At 37.3% G+C, this 23,313-nt stretch overlaps 1 protein-coding gene and 1 non-coding gene across 5 annotated transcripts in view; both read left to right on the plus strand.

Moving 5' to 3' along the window:
• Cop1 (COP1, E3 ubiquitin ligase) overlaps window positions 1-14,049 on the plus strand; it is a 139,842-nt gene extending 125,793 nt beyond the window's left edge. For all 4 annotated transcript variants that reach the window (XM_026787619.1, XM_026787620.1, XM_026787621.1 and 1 more), the window contains 2 exons: window positions 11,765-11,809; window positions 13,744-14,049. In XM_026787619.1, coding sequence (XP_026643420.1) covers window positions 11,765-11,809; window positions 13,744-13,761 — 63 coding nt within the window. In that variant the 3' untranslated portion in view covers window positions 13,762-14,049. The remainder of the gene's footprint in view (window positions 1-11,764; window positions 11,810-13,743) is intronic.
• LOC113457955 lies at window positions 1,168-1,307 on the plus strand. Its single transcript, XR_003378419.1, has one exon.
• Window positions 14,050-23,313: the final 9,264 nt, after the last annotated feature.

The following is a 23,313-nucleotide window of genomic DNA, read 5'->3' on the forward strand; positions in this document are numbered from 1 at the left end:
ACTCCATGTATGTTTCTCTTAGGGTCCTCTTTGTTGTCTAAGTTCTCTGGGGTTGTGAACTGTAGAATGGTTTTTCCTTGCTTTGTCTAAAAGCCACTTATTTGTGAGTACATATTATATTTGTCTTTCTGGGTCTGGATTACTTTGTTCAATATGGTGTTTTCTAGATCCATCCATCCATTTGTCTGCAAATTTCAAAATGGCCTTGTTTTTTTACCACTGAGTAGTATTCCATCGTGTAAATATACCACATTTTTTTTTTTTATCTATTTTTCAATCGAGGGGCATTTAGGTTGTTTCCAGGTTCTGGCTATGACAGATAATGCTACTGTGAACATAGTTGAGCACATGTCCTTGTGATATGATTGAGCATCCTTTGGATATATACCCAACAGTGGTATTGCTGGGTCTTCAAGTAGATGGTTTCCTAATTTTCTGAGAAATTGCCATTCTGATTTCCAAAGCAGCTGTACAAGTTTGCACTCCAACCAATAATGGAGGAGAGTTCCCCTTATCCCACATACTCTCTAGCACAAGCTGTCATCAGTGTTTTTGATCTTGGACATTCTGAATCTCAGAGTTATTTTGATTTACATTTCTCTGATGGCTGAGAATGTTGAGCATTTCCTTAAGTGTCTTTCAGCCAAAATAAATCACTTTTTAAAGACAGAAAGTACAGTTTTTCTTTTAGAAGTTTTTAATATTCATCTCTAGTACAGAATCGTTCCCCTTGTTATAGATATCTTTGTGAATAGTGTTCTCACGCGTATGCAAGGTATTATCAAGTATGAGATCTTGGCATGCAATGGAACTTGAAGGCATCTGTCTTGAATAGCAAAGATAATATGTGATGTGGGCCACTTGACATTGGAGTGACTGAGGTGTGGTGAGTAAATGTGTCTGTGTATCTCCATCTTTTATGTACATACTTTTAGAGTTTTTCTTTCTGACTAGGAATCACTTTGCCTTTGTTTGTTAAATATGCCTTTTTGATGGTTCTTTTCTGTTACCTGGATGCTGTTTTTTGTTATCATTTAAGTTGTTTTTAATGTATTAAGGTATATCTAGATGAGAAAGCAGTTAGAAATTAGAATTATAAAGAAGTACATGAAAATATTGGAATATAAAGACTGTATAACAAATGTATTAATAATAAAATGCACTAAAAGTGGAAGCTGCAGAGTCAACCATGTAGACAAATGAGAAAATATCTTTTGTCTGCAAAAGGCAGCAATCCTACATAAACATGGAGGTCTCTGTCTGACTTAGGACAGCGGGCTAAGTCTGATCGTTCCCCTCCATACAACTTTTTGAACTACCACTCTAAAAACTGTTTTCCTTATTATTTTGTTCAGTATCTCTGCTGGTTGAGTGTATTAGATTGTAGAAGCAAACAAAAAAGAAAACCAAGTAAAGTTAGTTCAGTCATTTGGAAGTATTTTATGATTGCGTTGTCTGTGTTTTGGCCCTTTTCTTTTTAATGCTTTTTGAAACAAGGTCCCTTGTCACTCAAGTTAGCCTTGAACTACTTCCTCTGCTATTGAAGTACAGGGGTTACAGGTTAGTTGATGGTTTGTGAAAATAGATACTGTTTCTGTTGGCTTGTTTGTTTGAAGAACCTACAACCAGGATGTACAATGTATGTAGAATTGCTATTTTTCTAGGGAATGGGTTAGACTAATTAATCTAAAGTTATCAGTTATTGAAAGTAGCTTTCATGAAGTACTTTTTATTAAAAGTTCTTGTTTCTTAGTATTAAGTTTGAAGTTGTGGTTGAGTCTAAGTTTTGGGGAGAAGGGCAGGAGGAAAGGAACTGGGCCGAAATTCAGTGGTCCACAGTACTAGGGTGAGCTGTGAGCAACTACAACTGGTCTTATTTGTAATTAATTATGGAAATACCATGTTTGTGGTTCTAAACTTTCTGTATTTCTTTCTTTGAGTAAATTTTGCTTGGGGCAGTTATTGAAGCAGTTTGTTGAATTTTCCTGGCTCATTAGAAATCCATGGTCTAGCTCTTCATTTCAATAAACAATTTTAAAATTTTCTAATCATTATATTTATTTTCCTTAATTTTTTAGCATAATAAATTCTAATGTAGATCTAAGATTCCTTTCTATAGTGACCTGACTAATAAGTGGCATAAATATTATATAGGTAAAATTCAAAGAAAAAATCCAAGGCCAAGAAATGTATTTTTCATTTAGGGTACCCTTTTGGAGATATCTCCCTGTTTTTTGCTATCAGTTTATTTATATTTGCTGTGTGTAGATATATGTGTATATCTTTACCCTTTTTGACATGATTATGCCTATCTTGATTTTTCTCATCCACAAACTTCTTTAAAAGCTATTCGATATAATCTATCTAACCAGGTGGATAATTATGAGCCACTTGATGTCCATATTAATAATAATTCTGTACATTGTTCAATATCATTAATTACAGAACCTGTCTATATTGTTATGCTCCAAGGTTGAATGTAACTATTTTTGTGGCCTAGGAATAATCACATACCAAACCTGGAGCTAATCACATGTGTAATATTTAGTTTTTTAATGTTAGGTTGAGACTGTGGCTTTTAAAATTTTTGCTGTTTACCACTGAAGACTGCTTATTAGTGAACCTAAGGACTTTGAGGACACAAATCTAAAGGTTAAATATTAACATGGTTAAATGGAGAACAGGAAGGAAAGGAAAGAGAATCTGTTGATTCCAGTGAAGGTAGGTTCATTTTTGGGATGGATCTTTCTTTTCCTTCTCAGAGTTTATGATTATATTCATCTGACATGTTTTAAAATAGCAGGCATGTAGCTGAGCTCAGCGATAGTGTTTGCTAGTTTACCCAGTAAACACAAGTCCCTGAGTTCAATTCCCAATACAAAGGCAAGGAAATGCACTAAAATAATAGTCACAAGTTTTGACTACTTTGAACTAACTGAATACATTTTTGAAGTAGCAAATTGTCCCCTTTTTCCAGAATGTTAAAACATCTTAGACCTATAAAAATATAAAATATTCCTAGACTAATCTGTGTGTTAAAAGACCATTTTCCCCAGGGAACAACCACTAATACCAGTTTTTAATGCTGATTTTCATGCATATAGAGTTAAATATCAATCGCTAATTTATTCTTGATGTTTTATATGTTTATTTACTATTGCATTAGAATAACCTTAAGATTTGAAGTTCAGATTAATACATAATTTTCCTCTAATTGCTATATTTTCTTATATCTGACAATAAAGATATTAGGAATTATTCAGCACTTAAAATGACATTTATGTGCAGCAAAAGATCTGTCTTATCTTTTCTTGGAATTATTATTTTTTAAAAAAATCAGGGGATGAAGAGATTAATCAGGTGAGAACACTGGCCTGCTCTTCCAGATGGTACAGGTTCGATTCCCAGCACTTACATGGTGATTCATAATCTGTAACTTCAGATCTAGGATATGCAGTGTCTTTGTATGACCTCCTCAGGCACTTCACACACATGGTGCACAGACATGCAGGTAAAGCACCCATACAGAGAAATAAGCAGGAAAAATATCAATATAAAATATCTTCATTGCTCATTCAGAAAAGTCTCAGTTTGAGCTGAGGAAATGAGTCAGTGGGTGAAGTGCATCCTACACAATCATGAGTGCCCAAGTTGGTTACATAGTACTTATGTAAGAAGTTAAACATACCATCATGTGCTACACCCCAGAACCCAAGGGCTTACTGACAAAACACTCTACTGAAATGTTAAGTTCAACCTTCACTGAGAAATGGCCTAAATAAAACCTGGCCAGCTCCCTACACAGCCACTGACTCTGCACATAGAAAGGTCTTAATTAAGAAACTTAATCTCAGAATTGAAGCTATGATAAATCTCTTTAATTAATAATGTAAATCCTTTCTTCTTATTTGTCAAGTTTTTTAAGAAACCAGATATTTGTTTGAATGAATCAAAAAACCGAGGGTTCATTCTGTCAGTCAAATAATAATCATCATCATCATTTAGTATTATCCTAGATGATGTTAAGCAAGAACACCTAAGTAAGGAGGAATTAAGGGATTGGAATGTAGTGGGATAAGCTTGTTCTCTTTTGATGAAGAAGCTCCATTCTCCCAGATGTCAAAGAAGGGAACATTTGGCGGCCCAGCTAAGCTATGTACACTGAGAAACACCACCCCCTTCAACCTTCATTCCATAGCCAGACCCTTTATTTTATTGAAAGCACTTGGATGTGTGCATGTGTGTAATTTGAAATGTCTCTGTATGTAGTGATGAGAGTTGAGGCTCTCTTGTACTTGTTAAATACTTTCCTAAGATTTCATTCTCTTAGGTGCATGACAAGATGACTAGTTCAATAATACAGAAACCAATATTGATATATTTATTAATCTTCACGAACTGATTCCTGACTTTTCAGTTTTCCTTACAACTTCATATAATAGAAACAACATATATATGTTATTTCTTATATGCATAATAAATATAAATATTTATAATTATATAAATAAATACATTTTTCTTTTTGTCTGGTTTCTTCAGCCTGTTTTGTTGGTGCCATTCCTCCACCCCCTCATGTGTGTACGTTTTTTCTTTTGTTTTTTTCTTTATATATATATATATATATAGACAAATTTTCACCTCCCATTTCCCTCCCCCTTCCCCGTTCCTCCTCCCCCTCCCTCTCCAGACCAAAGAGCAGTCAGGGTTCCCTACCCTGTGGGAAGTCCAAGGTCCTCCCCCCTCCATCCAGGTCTAGGAAGGTGAGCATCCAAACAGGCTAGGTTCCTACAAAGCCAGTACATTCAGTAGGATCAAAACCTAGTGCCATTGTCCTTGGCTTCTCAGTCAGCCCTTCCTGTCAGCCCCGTTCAGAGAGTCTGGTTTGATCACATGCTCCATCAGTCCCAGTCCAGCTGGCCTTGGTGAGCTCCCATTAGATCAGCCCCACTGTCTCAATGGGTGGGTGCACCCCTGGTGGTCCTGACTTCCTTGCTCATGCTCTCTCTTCTTCCGCTCCTCATTTGGACCTTGGGAGCTCAGTCTATTGCTCCAATGTGGGTCTCTGTCTCTATCTCATCCATCGCCAGATGAAGGTTCTGGTGATATGCAAGATATTCATCAGTGTGGCTATAGGATGGGGCCGGTTCAGGCGCCTTCTCCTCAGCTGCTCAAGGAACAAGCTGGGGACATCTCCTTAGACACCTTTTCTTTTGTTTTTTTTTTCAAGACAGGGTTTTTCTGTGTAGCTGTAGACCAGGCTGGGGTTAAACTCAGAAATCCCCCTACCTCTGCCTCCTGAGTGCTGGGATTAAAGCCATGTGCTACCACTACCCAGCTTGTATATATAGTTTTATGTTGTTGGGTTTTTTTTTTTTATGTAAGCAACATTTTTATTTATAATCCATTAACACACAGAGGTTCACCCATTTTGAACATAAAACATTTTTCTGGTTTTTAATTATTTTGAGTAATATTTATATGGTTTAATATTCTTTCTTTTGTATACATATATCTACAGGGTAGAATGGCTACATCATAGGATAGATATGAAGTTAGCTTTGTAAGGAACTTTCAGACCTTTTCCCAAAGTTGTCATCTTCTTTTTCATTCTTATCAGGAGACTGTGATCACCTACTTGTTTCTTACCCTTGCCCATATTTGACATTGTTGGTTTAATTTATTTCTTCTAGTAAGTGAAAGTTATGTTAAATTTTGATGTGATAAGTTTCTCAACATTTTTATGAGGAAAGTCATAAAGTCCTTGGTTTTATTTGTCTTCTTAACCTCAGTGTGGGCAGTTCTTTTAAGTTGTTTGAAAATTTCATGCAGTGTATTTTGATCATACTCCACTCTCTTCCAACTCCTCTGATTCCACCCCTACCCCACCCCATACTCTCTCCATCCAACTTTGCTGTCCTCTTTTTAGTTTCTTTTTTTAACCCATCAGGTCCAGTTTGTGTTGCCCAATATTCTTAGATGTGTGGACTTCCACTGGGGTGTAGTCCATTTACCAAGGACTGTACTCTTCTTAAACTGTCAGCGGTCTTAAGGTGGCCTTTTTTTTCATTCTAAGAATATTTTCAAACTCAAACATTATTTTCTGTGTTTTTTTAGTCCTATATTTTGTTGTTTTTTACATTTAGAATTAATTTTTAGGGTGATACAATATAATTGAGGGATTTTTTAATATATATTTCAGCAGACACACAATTGCTTTTCAAATATAGCTTGTCAGAACACAGTCCAAGAATGTGAGGGGAATTTTGAAGTTCTTGTGAGAAAATCAAAAACAACAACAAAGAGTCTTGTCGCCTCAGTTTCTTCAAAAACAAGGAATTGTTCTTGGAATGTGCTTTTGTGCTCCTCCCAGGTGTAGCAGTTAGGCATGAGTTTCCTTTTGATTATTCATTACAGCTGACTATTGTTACTTGTTTGTGTGCCGGCACATTTGCTTATCCTTGTGATTGGACACTTTATTCATATGATTTTTAACCCTGAGTATAAATTGTCTGATGCTCTGAATAAAGTTGGCCATTGCATGAGACTTTAGTTCACCTCAGTTTTGGGCTCTAGGTTTACACTGCCGACTAGAGTCGTAAAAGCAATGGTTGTTTCGGTATTTTCAGTACTCTTTGTTACTCTAATTATTCTTGCCAAGTTCTTTTGAAAATTCACATGATTGCATAGTGATTTGTTTCTGAGCTTTCTATTTTCTTATCTGCTATAGTTTTCTTTTTGGTGACATGCTGGAATCAACCTCTAAATTTCTATTTTTAAAGTCGGTAGAACTTTAATTGTGATTGCAAAAATAATTAATATCTTAAATGCTTTCTGACCCACATAGATATATGTAGGCTTGATTTTAAGCAACACACAGAATTGTTTTATAATTTTTAATATTAAGTCTTTATCTGTAAGTGGAAAATTATTTTAGATGCTTCTATAAGTAACACTTGTAAAGTTCCATTTGTTTGTCATTTATAAGTGGTTTATAGAAAAACTGATTTTTATGTAAATGATGTTGTATACTCCTGCAATAGTCTGTTTAATAGTTCCAGGAGATAGTTTATTAATACTCATTGGGATTTTCTACATGGACAGACATGTAATTTGCAAGTTTGGATAGTTTTACTGCCTTCTGACTATAATATTGTTTTTTGTGTCAGAATGTGGTGCGTTCAAGATTTAATTGCACATTTACACGTTGATCATTTGCTGCCTTGAATAAAAGTTTTTTTCTGTTAGTGATAAATTCAAGTGAATTTTGTATTATATCTTGTCTTCTCAACGTAATGCATTGTATTCTTTGACAATTTAAATTTTTTGATACTAGGGACTTGTATAATTGCTAAGCTTCGCTGTACTTGAGACCAAGTTAATGTTGGGATAAATCCTACCTATATGCCATGTATTGTTTTTACATTTTTATTACAGTGTAAGTCTTATATTTTGTGTGTGGCTGTGTCTGTACTGCAACTTGAATGTGGAAATCAGAGAACAACTTGTGGGAGGGAGCTTTGTTCCTATGTTTGTGGATCCTAGAGATAGCGCTCAATTCCTCAGCTTCCTAAATCACCAGCCCCTAATGTGTTTTTCTTTTTGATATAGATTAATTCCTTTAATGATATATTTTAAGGTTTTTTAAAAATTTGCTTATAAAGACAATTGGCTAGTTTTATTTTCATGATTTTTTGGCTTTGTTTCATTCATAAATGTTCCTCATTCCTTAGTCAGTAACTTTTCCTTCTGTCATATTGAGGTATTTTGCATTTTTTGTATAATTCATGTTATTAGTTGTCAGTCTTATTGCCATAAAGTTTTTCATAATGATATTATTTTAATGCCTGGGATATCTACTGATATATCTTCCTTCATTCCTGATATTAGCTTACCTTTTAACTTTTTTTCTGATAATGCAAAATTCCTGTCACACATCTTCATATGCTCCCCCTTCTCTACTTGGGGTTCCAATTATACATGTACACAATGTCTGTGTTCACTTTGTTGATCAATGAAGTGCTGATCTCTGAATTTTTACCAGTTTTCCCCTTGCCTTGGTTGTATTTGTTTGTTTCTGTCTTGCCAGATATGGTGTGTGTTCTCCTTTGCCTTGTCCTTTTTTTCACTGTTGTGTTCCCATTTTCAATACTGTATGTTTCTCTTTGGGTCCTTATAATTATGTCTTCCGTGTTTCATTTGTCTACTTGAATATAATTATGATACCCTACTTTTAATGCTCTCATTTTCATTGTCCTAGTCATTGCTGCATCTTCTTGTTTTTATATAATGCATGTTTTTGTTAAATTCTTTTTAAATGTTGAAATTTATTCTGTTAGAAAGTTAAATTTTAAAAGTTAAATTTTTTTTTCAGGTGAACTTGATTATGTTGATCTTTCCTTCTTTAAGCTGTATTAGAGTAAATATAAAGAGACAGTTAAGAAAAACTGGAGAGCAAATGTTTCAGATTCGTAGGCTAGGATTCTGCCACTGCATTCTTTCAGAGCCAATATATGAATAAATAAGCATAGCTGTGCTCTAGTAAAACTTAAATACAGAGAAGTAGGGCAGTTCCTTGAGCTTGCTTTCTTTATGCTGCATGCTGTTCAAAACTTTGAACTTTGGGAACTCTGGGATTTAATAATGTGCATTAACAGTTTTGCTTTTTAAAAATTATTATATTTCTGACACTGTATAGTTTCTCCATATAAAAGTACAGTTTATTATTCAGACCCAGAATCAAGGGGAACTGAGCCCTAGGCAAGTTACTGAAGCATTGCTTCTTTATATTTTGCATACAAATTCTAGTCCATCAGTGCATCCTATCCTCCCAGTACTCTGGACATCATTCTTTGCCTTCTCAATTCAGCGAGCCCCCATCTTCTGCTTAGACTCCCCTTCCCTACTTTATGGTCCATAAATTGGCTCTAAGCAGAAAGCCCTAGGGTGGTTAGGAGAGTCACAGCATTGACTTCTTTTCTCAGGGATTGAGAATGCTATACTGTCTGTACTCCAATGGTGCCATATGTGTTTTGTTCACTCTCCTAGTTGTTCATAGTCAGAGAACAAATCCCACTTGTTTACTGTGTCCTGGCCAGAAATAATACTTTTATTTATGCATATTTTATTTGTGTGTGTGCCTATAAAATACATTTTATAATATATTCACATTTCAAATATATCTCTCAAGAAATAAATCTCAAACTAAGCAAATACTTATTCTTTTGTCAGGTTAGTCAGGACTTTAACATACTGCTTTTGTTAAACACTGTTGTAGAGAAAATACTGTGCTGGTATTATGACAAATTTTGGTATATTTGATTTTTATTTTTATAAAAAGTCCTGCTAAGTTTTTCGTTGTCTTTTTTAAATTCTCAGATGGAGGAAAAAGTGGACACAAAGTACTAGTTCTCTTTGAGGAGAGTTTTGCAGTTTCAAAAAAAAAAAAAGGAAAGAAAAAGATAATGAGAATTACTGTCATTTACATCTAGCAAGACTGCAATTACAGCGAGCAAACACCAGTCATCCAAAATGCAAATATGGCTTGGCTTGTTTAAAGCTTTTAAGTAATAACCTCTAATAACAGAAGTAATGTTTCTGGTTTTATTTTTCTGTTAGAGTGAAAAGAAAATCTAGTACTAAATCACTCCTTTGTATAGTGTTTTGAGGAAGGGTGTACTAAGATACGATGATGTTGCTATTTTCTTTATTTCATTGTTTTCTGTGTTGAGTAGTTTTTTTGAGTGTGTGTAAGAATTCTTAGGACACCGTTCTTTGTATCTGTCAATCCTGCAAGACCATTTGAGCTACTCAATTTATACATTGACTTTTTAATAGGTTATGTATTTATCTGTCTCCATAGACAGAATATGTTAGGACCTCTGGTAACAACAGTTACGTCATCTATAAATGCCAATCCTAAGACTGCAAACAAGACGTGCCTATACATGGCTGGTAGTTATCAGATGTCTTCTTTCTTGATATCACGTGCTACAGCCTTCAAACTCCTTATGTGTAGTCATTTAGATAAATTGTCCTATTTATATATTGATTCTAAACTTATATATTGTGAGATAGTCTGTTAGGATACTAATCTGAATGCTAAAACTTTTGAACATCAGCATGCTACTACAGGTGGAAAATTAAATACTTGATTTTATTTAACAGGTTGCAGGATAAATGCAGGCACACTAAAAGGCTATATATATATATATAATATGTACAGAAATAAAAGGAATTGTATCTGTCCTGTTCCAGACAAGAATACTCAGTCAGTATATAACACACTTTCCCATGTTCCCTTTCCCCAGGAATCAGATGACTGAATTACATAATTTATAGTCTCAGTTCACAGCAAAAAGACTTCCCTGCTAATTGCAAAGTCAGTACTCATTTTCTGCTTTCTACCTTCCCCTTTACATTAAAAAGTCACTAGAACTAAAATGAAAGAAAGAACTGATGCTAAATCTAAAAGCTTTTCATTGTCCTTATATGTTCCCATAGCAGTTGATGGTTCTTAAGGGCCCCAGCACCTCATGGTACCTGTTCCTAGTAATAGCCTTCTTGAAAAGTGTGGAGTCTTAGCCCTTCTTAAGCAGCAACCAGTTGATAGGGTATGACACAAATTCTAATTGGGATTAATAAAAACCCAGAGTCATGCTGGGCAACAGTGGCACATGCCTTTAATCTCAGCACTGGGGAGGCAGAGGCAGGCTGGTGTCTGAAGTCTAGCCCAGCCTGGTCAACAGAAGCTAGTGGTTTACAAGAGCTAGTTCCAAGACAGCTACTGTTACACGGAGAAACCCTGTCTCATAAAACCAAAACCAAACAAACAAAAACAGAATCAGATATAGGGGTTAATGCTGACGATCAGAGGAGCAGAGCAGTCAGACATAGAGAGTTCTTTCACCACTCAGACCGAAGGGGCGATCCTGTCCTCAGACTGTCTCAGACTGTAGCTCTCTCCACCAAACCTCAGACTGCACTGAGTTGCTGTCTCTTTCCACCTCATATTCCTCTCTACACCAGCCTCATCACATCTGTCTCCACCTTCCTAGTGTTGGCATTAAAGGCAACACTAGGAAGACAGATTCGATCTTGTGTAGCCCAGGGTAGCCTTGAACTAACAAAGATCCCTCTGCCTCTGTCTCCCAAGTCCTGGGATTAAAGGTGTATGACAAGACTCCCTGGCCTGTAGTGGTTTAGCTCTGTACTCTGATATTTAGGCAAGCTTTATTTGTTAAATCATAAAGTATCACTACATTGGAGTTTTTGTTCTGTTTTTGTTGTTGTTTTGTTTTGTTTTTTGCTTTAGTTCTTGTTACTCTTTGCAAGCCAGTCCTTTCCAGGTGTCTAGAGGTAGTTTTGGTATCATACACACAGCTTTCGTTTGAGCATTACTCTTTTCTGAGGCAGGTATAAAAATTCTGTCTAGTCTCAGCTTTCTAAATTCTGATCAGTGAAAGAGTAGATAAATCCCATTTGCTTACTGCTCCTTTCACTTCAAATACCCTCTCAGTGCGAGAGCATTGATGCTATGCTAAGGTCCCAGTGAAAATGTCTGAACTAACTCAGTGAAGGTTCTAGAGAAATAGTTGCTCATTCTCAAGTTATCTTTACGCATGCTAAAAGCTGGCTTTCCATTTTAGTTTCCCCTGGTATCTTAGGTTGAAGTAGAAGAAGAGGAAGAAATTACTCTTTTCATCTGCCCTTCAGGAAATCTCCTCTGTTCCTAAAGCTCTTGTTTTTGTTTTGTTTTTCTTTCTAGGAGTCCAATGTGTTGATTGCTGCTAACAGCCAGGGTACAATTAAGGTAAGCCATTTCATACATCCCTCAGTTTAAACTCAGATCCACTTTTTAAACTGCAACTGGCTCTTCGAAATATACAGCTATATTGAACCTTTATGATCATTCCAACTTAGGGGTTTCAGCACTCAGAAATGACTTAATTGACATTGAAAGAAATAGGTAGCTCACAGCTATGGAGATAATAATGCTTGTTGGGGCTGAGGGCTAGATGGTTTGATAAATGGTCAAAGAGAAACAGGTGAGGGCTGTTGGGTGTTTACTCTGGGCCTGCACAGCCATACATGGGGCATTTAGTAGGACATTTGGCAGGACACGAGTGCCTATGTATTTGCAGCCTTCATCTGTACTTTGTTCTTCCTCATGTTTCTCTTCTCCTCTTCCATAACAAGTAGAGTTTTTTACTACTAAGGTGGGAGTCAGAATAGAGAGGAAATTCTAGTGTTCTGTAATCTGAAAATCTGTGTGCACCCAACAGCATAGTCCGAGTCACAGACTCATAGTGTTCCACATGCTTTCTTTTTTAGTTAATGGTTCAAGGAAATCAAACTTTCATTTGATTATAACTTTTAGTATTTAGCCCTTGGGCATAATGCATTATTTATATAAATAAATGATGAGCTAAGCAGTGAAGTTTTTCTAAACAAAACCTTGTTTGGATAGAAATTTTTATGTATATAAGTTTGGTGCTACCACATACTTTGAGAGAACAGCCTTCTCTTATATATTCTTTTGGAAATTTTAGAAAGCATTTTTTATGATGTGTGTTATTTTGCCACAACATCCTATAATTCATAAATAAGTAACCTGAAGCATCCAAGGGAAAAAAATCCAAACTAACCTAATCCTGTGGAGATGACTGTACAAACTCAAGGCAGAACTGCTTGGGTCAGCTGGTCAGCTGATTCATATGACAGTCGCCTTTTCTAGGCAGATAGTCTGTTTGGTAATATCTTTCCTAAAGAGGGACCCCGGCTCCATTGACAGCTAGGCCTTTGATTGAAATTATTAGTTCCTTTTGGGAGGCCTCAAGCAAGGTGGTAGGTCTTGGAATTTGACTGAAGTCCCTATTCTCTCAGTTTCATATTCTCTTGGCAAGACATGGATTAAAAATAGAACATCTTAATCAGCAGCCATAAGGAGCAAGTGGAATTATTAACATCCCTATAAGGCTACAATGGAATCCCATAGATTCTTAGAACCAAACATTTTTCAGCATTGACCTGTCATATCTAGAGGACCCTAATGTACTACAGAGTGCATACAAAAAGCACTGTAAAGCTCAAGCAGAAGGTGAAGGATTGCACATTTCAGGTCTTTATGACCTAAAATTACAGTGTCCATGGAACAGTCCTTGACAGTCCCCCAACCACCTTTGTGTTCTCTCTTTCTTAGCCATTTTCTTCCTTGTTTTCCTTACTTTTATTTTTATCACCATAACAGCTTACTTTCATGGCTTGGTAATAACGTAACACTAAAAATCTAACCAAGTTTTTTGATACCAGATGGTTAGCATTGAAGTTGAAAGAAACAACAGGAAAGGCAACATTGATATCCTTTAAAGTCTTGATCACTGTTGCTTTAGCATTGACCCAGTGCTCATTAAGGGAAGAAAGATATATTAAAATCCTTTACAATATTTTTCCTTAAGAATGTATTAAAATACCAAAAGATACTCCAAAGATATTCCGTGCATGCTTCACCTCACCATTTGTATCCAACAGTTTCACGTAGTTTACTTTAAAGACTTCCTAATTGGCGCAGTAACTAATTTGAAATTTTTCATACAGTGCTTGAATTGATGGTTCTTTCCAGTTCCTTGGCATTATACCAGTTAGTAGGCATTTGTGTTTTCCAGTAGTACATGCAGTAAAGTGTCTTTAAACTTTGGATGTTTTAGAACTCTTCTGTGAAACTCTTCTTTGTGTTTCCCCCATTAGGTGCTAGAATTGGTGTAAAGGGTTTCCTGAAGTCAAATTGTGTTTGATCCTCCTGAAAACCATCTGCAGCAGATGATGAGAAAAGAAAGAAATGACATGTGATGTCTCTCCAAAGTCATCCTGGGTTTTGGATTTGTACTGAGTACTTTTTTCCTCCTTTTACGCCATTGGGAATACCCAGAGAATTCTCCGCCATCAGTGTAACTATGAACTTTGCTGTTGGCAGTGTGGCTAATTTTTGTGATAGGGAAACAAATTCTTTTAAATAAAAATAAATAAAAAATAATAAAAGTTTATTGAGCCACAGCTGAGCTGGGAATGCCTTTGTCGGGTGTGGTGAGAGTCTTTTGAAGAAGTGTCACAGCTGGGATGTAGAGAATGTACTGGCTGGGGCAGGAGAGAGGCTCAGTGAAGAAGAGCTGGCTGCTCCTGCAGAAGATCCAGGTTCAGTTCCCCACACCTGCTTAGCACCTCACAGTTATTTGTAGCTCCAGTGGGAGTTCTGGGTCCTCTTCTGGCCCCCTGGAGTACCAGGTATGCATGTGGTGCACATACAGACATCTAGGCAAAATGCTCATACATTAAAATGAAAATAAATTTTATTTTAAAAGAAAGAAAAAAAATGTACTGGTGAGTAATTTTAAAGTTGTTTTCTCCAACCTCGTTGGAACTGCGCATATCAACATGAACAAAAGGTAAAATGTGTGGATTCTTTCCAGTGAGCTTAATGTTTATAATAAAAAAAGAATTCCTTTCTATACACCCTTATGAGATTATCATCATCAGATCTTTTGTGTTCCTCCAGATCTGGCCAAAGATATAAGCGTTTTGACTTACTGGGCCAGTTCTCTTTGGCACCAATAAGCCTTCGATAAAGTGAAGTCAGCTTTTGTTTTAACCAGACCTATCAGATTGTACTGGCCAAGACTGATCAGTGACCTGTAGCAAGTTGTAGTAGGAGCTGCGGGCCTGCTTTTCGTCCCGCCGGGCTCCCGCACAGCTAGCTTTACACCAGAAATAACAACACACAAATTGTATTCCTTTAAACACTGCTTGGCCCATTATATCTAGCCCTTACTGGCTAATTCTGATATCCCGATCAACCCATCTCTAATAAACTGTGTAGCACTGGTCTTACCGGGAAAGATTCAGCATGTCTGACCTGGCGGCTTGGGCTTGCTTCATGGTGTGTGTCTGCCTCAGAGAGCAGAGCTATCGCGTCTGCCTGGGAGAGGGGAGCATGGCGTCTCTGAGCTCACTTCCTCTTCCTCTCAGCATTCTGTTCTGCCTACTCCACCCACCTAAGGGATGGCCTATCAAAATGGGCCAAGGCAGTTTGTTTATTACCAATGATCTTCCTCCATCATTTCCCCTTTTTCTGTTTAAACAAAAAGGAAAGGCTTTAACTTTAACATAGCAAAATTACATATAACAAAACAGTTATCAAGTAAAAATTACAATAATCTTTATCATAACTAAGGAAAACTATAACTATTCTTCAACTCCATCAAAGACTCCAGAAAGATACAATATTACCTAAGTAAATGAGAAGTAATCAACTTACAAAACTCTAGAAATCACAGAGACATCTCGCTGCCTGGACAGTCACCCAAAGTTCCTCTGTACTGTTGGGGCATGAGTCTTCAGCCTTCAGGCCCATAGTATCCAGAGACGTTTCCATGAAGCAGGAAGTTTCAAAGGCAGTCAGTCACTATCTGCTGTGTCCTGCAGAATGTCTTGCAGACTCTTTCATGCATTAGGAACCCCGAAAGATCATCTCACCTTTAGGCAAGTTCAGTAGTCCTCTCTCTGTGGGTTTTCTGTGTCCAGTTTATACAATAGTCCAGGCAAGAGCAGTTTCTTGCCCAAATGGCTATCAAACTCCATAAGGAGCTTCTTCGATGCCCATCTTCTTCTTAAAGTAGATTGGTGGTGCCAGGAGCAGATGTGTCTCATTGTCATGAAAAGTCCTAAGTTATTAAAACATTTAAAAAATGCCATATTCTGTAGTCTTTGAAAAATATGAAGAATGCCTATCTAAAATATATCTATGTACATCTAGAAAATCTTTTTTTTTAAATATTTATTTATTATGTATACAATATTCTGTCTGTGTGTATATCTGTAGGTTAGAAGAGGTCACCAGACCTCATTACAGATGGTTGTGAGCCACCATGTGGTTGCTGGGAATTGAACTCAGGACCTTTGGAAGAGCAGGCAATGCTCTTAAACCACTGAGCCATTTCTCCAGCCCCCATCTAGAAAATCTTAACATGACTACAAGCTTGACTATTACTGATTATCCATTAACAACCTATATACATTACATTTTTAAGTGAACTACACAATCACAATACCTTAATCAAGATCAGAAATACATATAACAAAATTGACCTTAAATCTCTATCAATAAAGCAAAATCTATACTAATGCAAATTATTCATACCTATATCATATCCCCCTTTAAATGTAAAAGAACATTTATAAACAATATTTGGGAACATGGGCGCAGTCTTTTCTCTCCAAAGCAAGTCAACTGACCTTTTCAGTAAAGGAACATATAGGAAATATTTTAGGCTTGCTGGGCTGTGGTCTCTGCTGTAACTGCTGAGCTAGCTCCACCAGTGCATCAGGAAAGTAGTCATAGATATGTAGACAAATGAGCACAACTGGAGATGGGTAAACTTCCAGACTCTGCCTGCAGCTCATTATCTCCAAGCCCCTGACTTGGAATTAAACTTGTGTGCTCTGGGACTCCTAGTTTCCAAGCCATGTGACCTCATAAATTGTCTAATTAGTTTATAAATCATTTAACATCGCAGAGCATTGGGTCGAGCAAAAGTAACACGGAGAACTACTTAAATCTGAATACTTTTCAGCAGAAATGGTTCAAGCAGAATTTTTCACACATTTCATAAAACACTTGCAGAAAGGTTGGTTGTGTCCCTCAGTTAAAGGTTATTGAGACCTAAGTAAGCTTACATCTTTTTCTCTGTGTATTTATTGAAGCCAGGTGTCTCTTGAAATTTAGAATCTTTCAAATATCAGAAAATTCAGAGAACTCATGAAACTATATTAAATAGCAACCCCAGCAAAACTAAAGCAGTATTTCATGGGTCCAGCACACACTTCTACAACAAAGCATGTGTGTTCATATTGTATGAGATTGGCTAGGAAAGAGGAAAAAGAATCTTACAGTTTCGGTAAGGTTTTATCTTTAAATGACTTTTCTTCAAACTTAAGTGAAACTTACTAATTTTCGCAGCTTCTAGAGAATGCATCTTACGTGATTTCTAAAATTTAAAACCTGCTGAACATTTGACCCCAAGTGTGAGAGAAAGGGCTGCTATCTGGGAGCCAGAGAGACTACTCAGTAATCAGGAGCACTGCTGCTCTTGTGGAAGACCCAAATGTGATTTCGAGAAACCACAGGGCTGCCCACAACTGCTTATAACCCCGTTTCCAGGGAATCTGACATGGTGCACGGACATCCATGCCAGTGAAATACCCACACACATGAGTAAATCTTTAAAATTTCAAGTTTACCGTCTGCCAGCAGTGAATGTTGAGATTAATGAATGGCAGCTTGTGGAAATGTAGGGAGAGTGTTCTAAAAGAGATCCTGGTATTAGAGCTACATGTCCTGAAAATCTTTAAAGTAGGAAGTAGTTAATGCCACCTCAAATGAATTCCTTTAAATGTTGTTTTTCCATGCCCACATTTTTAATTGTTCTTCTCAAGCTCTGTTTAGTAGAGTTGGTCATGTTAGTTTCCGTGTTTACAAGATACAATATTCTGTTTGGTTATCAAAAGGATTTGTCCTTTTCTTAAATAAATTATTTTAAGCTGTGCTTTCCTTTTTCTTTACTTTTTTTTTTAAGATAGATTACCATGTAGCCTAGACCAAACAATTTTGTTCTATAATCATAAGTCACCTTGAGCTTCTGATCATCCCGCCTCCCTCCTGGGTGCTGGGATATAATCATGTGCCATTCCTACTTTTAAGTGCTGGGGAATACATCCTAAGGCTTTATGCATTTATCAACTGAACTACATCCCCAGCCCCTTCATTTAATTTTTTTTTCTTTTTCTTGAAAATCATAAAGTGTTCTAAATTTGAGTTCGCCTCTGCAGGACATCAAGATCAAAATCTATTCCTTGTAAAAATACAATGCTTAAGTTATGATTAGAGAACATGTACATTTTTAACAAAATTCCCAAGAAATTGTCAAGGTGTGTTTAATTTTCATTTCAGTGGCTTTGTAAGGTTTTTCACAGAGCTTGTCTTTATTCCCAAGCATACATTTCTGTGCACAGAGAACACCTAAAATTTGAATTACTTTGTAAACTTCTTGTTAAAAGATTAAGTAGCAAAAAAAAAAAAAAAAATGAAGAGACTGAAACCAAATATGGTGCCGCACTCCTGTCATCTTAGCACGTGGGTGGTAGAGACGACAAGGGCAGAAATTCAGGGTCATCCTCGGCAGCATAGCAATTTCTAGGCCAGCCTGGACTACCTGAAATGAAACTTCATCTTAGTAAACTAGGGTGGGCAAAATTTTGGAACTTAACTACAACTTTTAGATTTATCTTATAGTGGTATATTATTTGTGTTATAATAAAGAGAAATTGTCTGAAGAGCAGTGCCAAGCAGCTAGATTAGGCAGTCATACAGGCCAGGCAGCGAGTGAGGTGCACACTTTTAATCCCAGCACTAGCAAGGAATATAAAACGGGAGGAGACAGGTCTCAGTCTCAGTCTGAGCACTCATGGAGAGAGGATTGCCCATTTTCAGTCTGAGTGGAGGTAAGAGCCAGTGGCTGGCTGCTTTGCTTTTCAGATCTTCCGGTTGACCCCCAATATCTATCTCTGGATTTTTATTATTCATGCTACATTATCTTTCTGGATTATTAGTAGGCAAGGAAGAGAATACAGGATGAGTTTGGATAGATGAACCCAGTACAGTGGCATTTTTTGGGCATGATTGAGAACTTGGATTTTGTTATAAAACAGTTAAAGAGAATGATGTTATCAGATTTATGGCTAATGAATTAATGAAGGCAAAAAGGAAAATAGTTGAAAGTTAATAGGAGCTTGAATTAAAGATAAAATTAGCCACCTTAGATCCTGCTTTAGCTATTGGAGTTCATCTTAACCAAAAGAACTTACCCCAGCTAGTTTATTTCTTCAGGGGATTGCATTATACCAGGCCAGCAGTGAGTCACTTGGAAATATCATGGCTACAATGCTCACAAACTTTTAGCTAAGCAAATGTAGAAAACATTTAGCCCTGGTTCTAAATATAAGGGTAAGTGATCAGTACTCTTGATGTAATTATGCAGATGTAGCGGGTGTTGGCTGCTTCCTGGGAGCTCATTGTGTTCATTGGCCTGTAGTAGTCGTGCCTTGCACTTCCTCGCAGAACAGTTAACTTGACAGCATCTCTGCTGCTTCTGTTGATGGTTACATAATTGTGAACTCATTTCCAGAGGTCTCTTGAGCTCCTGCTTCCATGAGAACTCTGTCCTATGTTCCAGAATAATTACAAATTGTAGCTTATTGTCTACTAAGAGATAATTAGGCACCTAGGCAGACATGAGCTTTGTGTGATCACTGGGGAAACACAGGAACTAACATAGTGAGAGATGAAGAGTTGGGGAGAGGTGGTTATCAGGTTTTTATCTTAAGAGAAAAAAAAAACTCAGCTGAATCTTAAGCAAGTAAAAGTCCTAAGAATTTATGGGCAATGAATTTTAAGAAAATGTAGCTCTCTTGCCCAAAACTGGAACACTGGAACAGGTGAACAATAGAATAAACGTTGAGATGCAACCACATATATAGGATAAATTGTGAAGCCATACTGCTGTCAGTAACTGTGTAGAGGAGGCAGAATTCCAATTTGTGGATATATCCCACCCTCAAAATACCGATTGAGGCATACCTCCACTTTAAGTATGATCTGTACATAGTGATTTCCTCCCCATAAGCTTAGGAGGGTTTTGCTTGTTTTGAAAACACAAGAAATTTCAATTTTTTAAGTTCTATTATTGAATTTTATTTGTATGGGTGATTGTCTGCATTTGTGTCTGTGGAGGCCAGAAGAGGGCATCAGATCCTCTAGAACTGGAGTTAAAGACAGCTGTGAGCCTCCATGTGGACTCTGGGAACCAAAAGCGGGTCCTCCGGAAGAGTAACCAGTGCTCTCAACTGCTAAGTAATTTTTCCCGCCCCAAGAATTTTGAAAGAAACAAAGCAAAAGCTATTTTATATACTCAAAATGTAAATATAAATACTTTGTTTTTATATAACATAAAGAACATTATATTCCAGAAACTTAAGAGTGGGCTAAAATTGAATTGAGCTGCTTCTACTCACAGCCAATATGTGGTTGGTGTGTTTTCCAATGTGCATGTGAAGTTTATCCTCGCCTGGACAGTGGGCTGCCAATGATAGGGATGGTACTTATTTTCCATCTATCCCTACTTATCCTTTGAGTGGCACATTAGCTAGAAGTCTGCGATGGACATAGCAGTTGCTTACAAAACAAGATACAGCCATTTTGCTGCTTGCTTCTGGTGGGTTCCTTCCTCCAATAAAGACCTTAGTGTCTAGTATGTGATATAGTCTGTCCTATGCCAGGAGTCAGAAAACTTGGTAAAGGGCCAGTTATTTTAGACTTTGTGGGCTATCTCTACCATAGTTGCTCAGTGTTGCTGTTGTAGCATGTAAAAACATCCCTGGGCAAAACGTTAGCAAACTAATATGGTTGTGTTCCAATAAAATCAGACTGGAATTCATTTCATTATAATGGATCACAGAATTTGTATTTGTCAGACATTAAAATACACAAAACTTACAATCCATACAAAAAGCTAAAAGTTACACTTTGCTTTTGAGCTGTAGCTTACTGACCCCTGTTCTTGGTGCTGACCTCAGAGCAGTGCAGGGGGGAAAGTAATTTTCATTGAATCTCTTTATTTGGGGGAGGGTAAAAATATTCCTGTAAAATGGTACTCTTTCCATAATGGAGCATCTCTACCATAGGAAAGCCTTTGTGGGTAATACCATCCAACTAAAAGCTAGTGTGATGTTCAGTTTCCACAGAAGCGCACATACATAGTGTTGGTATCCATTGCTTATGTGTACTTTTTGAGAACCAATGAAGACTCCCTTCTGAAACTTGGTAGGCAGTGAGGTATTTTGTTAGGTGGGTGTTCTTTGAAGGCTATGCCCACTAAGATACCTCAGAGTTTGGGGCCTGAGATTGTATTCACTAAAAGCTTCATACATAAGGTGAGGAACCTGTTGAATGTGTAGAAACGGGATATTTTTCAAGGCTGACTTCCTACCCCATCCCTTTTTTTTTCTCTTGTACTATTGAAATTCCTTTGCTGAGTATAAAATGTTTCTTGAGCTCTTAGCGCTTAACAAAGACTTGGAACCTAAAGTTTCTTTGCTATGATCGAGCCTTGTAAATCATTCACACATGTTTCATTTCAGTGTTTAATACGCTGCCTAATTTTACAGAGTTAAATTTTAAATCAACACAACTTACTTTTCCCTAAATTAACCACTGTTAGATTAGTCCACTTTTCCCCATATTTTACATATAGGAGGTCCAGACTTTGGTAAATGTGTATACTTTATGTTTAAATCACCACTTGTACTCTCTAATTCTGCATGGACCAGTCCCAGGAGAGGTCTCGGAGCTCTGTGGCTCCCTGGAAAAAGGCAGCTTTCTATTCTTAGCCCAGACTGTGCTGTTTGTGTGCAACTGAACTTTAGCGCTTTTCTGTAATCAGTCATGTGTCTTCTCTGGGAAGGCTGCTGGCAGTTTTAAAAATTAAAAAGGACCCCATGAGCACTGGGCAGTAATAGTACTTGTGTATCAAAACTTGAGCCACTTCAGTTTGTTATAATGATGGATAAAGTACAAAACTACTTTTTAAAAGTGGAGATTCAAAAGTTAGAACTACTCTTCCAGAAGTTTGACCCAAGCTATGAAATGGCTTTATTCATTGTGTCTAAGTTGGGATATATATATATATATATATATATATATATATATATATATATATATATAGAGAGAGAGAGAGAGAGAGAGAGAGATAGATAGACAGACAGATAGATAGAGAAGGCAGAGTCAGGGAGAAGCCATGTGGCCGCCAGAGGAGTAAGATGCAAGCAAGCAGCCAGAACCTTGTCAGTAGGCCACAAACCTTGTGGTAAATGTAAAATAAAGGGAATGAGTGAATTTAAGATGTAAGAGTTTGCTAGGAATATGCCATTGGCCAAGCAGTGTTTAATTAATACAGTTTTATGTAATTATTTGGGTCTGAGCAGCCAGGAACGAGTAAGCAATTTCCAGCAACCCAATTTCACTTTTACCCACAAACCCTTCAGGTTTTTCATCTTTTAAAATATACTGAATGTCTACAATAACCTTGTAAGTCCATCTTTTGTCTCTTAGCTCATCCGTGTTTTCTAAAGGAATTAAGAGCCTTCCTTCTGAAACAAACCTTCCAGAAGATGGCATCCCTGTCCCAGGTCCTCTAAAAAGCTAAGGGCCTACCTTAAAATGAAGAGACAGAAAGTTTATTTCCCTCTCCCCAGACACTAATATCAAGACAGGACAAACTGACTAAAAGTGCTGTCAACCCTCTGTCTCTTTTGAGCATCAGGGCTAGAAACTGTGTTTTCAAGTTACAACGTATGCACAGAGATATGTGATGACCTTTGACAGTGTTCAACAATCCAAAGATCTCACCTGATCACTAACCAAGCTTGTCACAAACTAGGTCACCACCTGCTATGGAAGGGGCTGAGAGAAGTCAACACTACACTGCTTCCTTCAGGGCAGAACAACTGAGCACATCAGAGGTTTCCTCAAAGGGGTTAGCAGGAGCCTTTGAGAACTTTACCCCAGCAGCTAGTCGAAGGTTCTGTGTTAGCTAGCATGTGTCTAGAGCAGGTAAAAATCATGCTGCATACTTGGTAACCTTATCCAGTCCTCTTGCCAACTATCCAAGCCTGGACTGCGAGAACAGCAGGGCTACAAGGACAGACTGAGACCAGCTATTCATTTCAGGAGTAATCTAGAGAACAGTGGTCAACACATAAAGATACACTGCTCTGTTAGAGAACAACGCTCCTTACTAAGAGAATAAGCCCTACCATGACCAGACTGTGAAGTTAGCAAAGGAAGAGAACGGTGCGTCATTGCCAATACCAGCGCACTGGAGAGAAGACTGTAGAAAGAGACTGGAGGACGTGATTTCAGAAACTAGCTATCGGGAAAGTCCAGCAAGAGAAAACACAGCTAGAGAGCATTATGCAAGGGACTCAAAATGAACAGCTTTGTGAAGTCAGTTTGGGAAGTGGTGAAGCTTCTAGGACTTAGGCTTGGCCTTGCCTAGCCTTGCCTTTCTTGGTAGACACTGGCATTGCTTATTCTGCCCTCCTCCCCCATTCATCTGCCCAACCATCAGTAGTTTAGTTTCCAGCCAACCTTTTATGTGTTTCTTTTCCTCTTTGATCCCATATAGGTAGGTGCTGGGAGACGTGCTCTCT

The sequence above is a fragment of the Microtus ochrogaster genome (genome assembly GCF_000317375.1).
Source record: "Microtus ochrogaster isolate Prairie Vole_2 chromosome 6 unlocalized genomic scaffold, MicOch1.0 chr6_random_2, whole genome shotgun sequence".
Classification (NCBI taxonomy): domain Eukaryota; kingdom Metazoa; phylum Chordata; class Mammalia; order Rodentia; family Cricetidae; genus Microtus; species Microtus ochrogaster.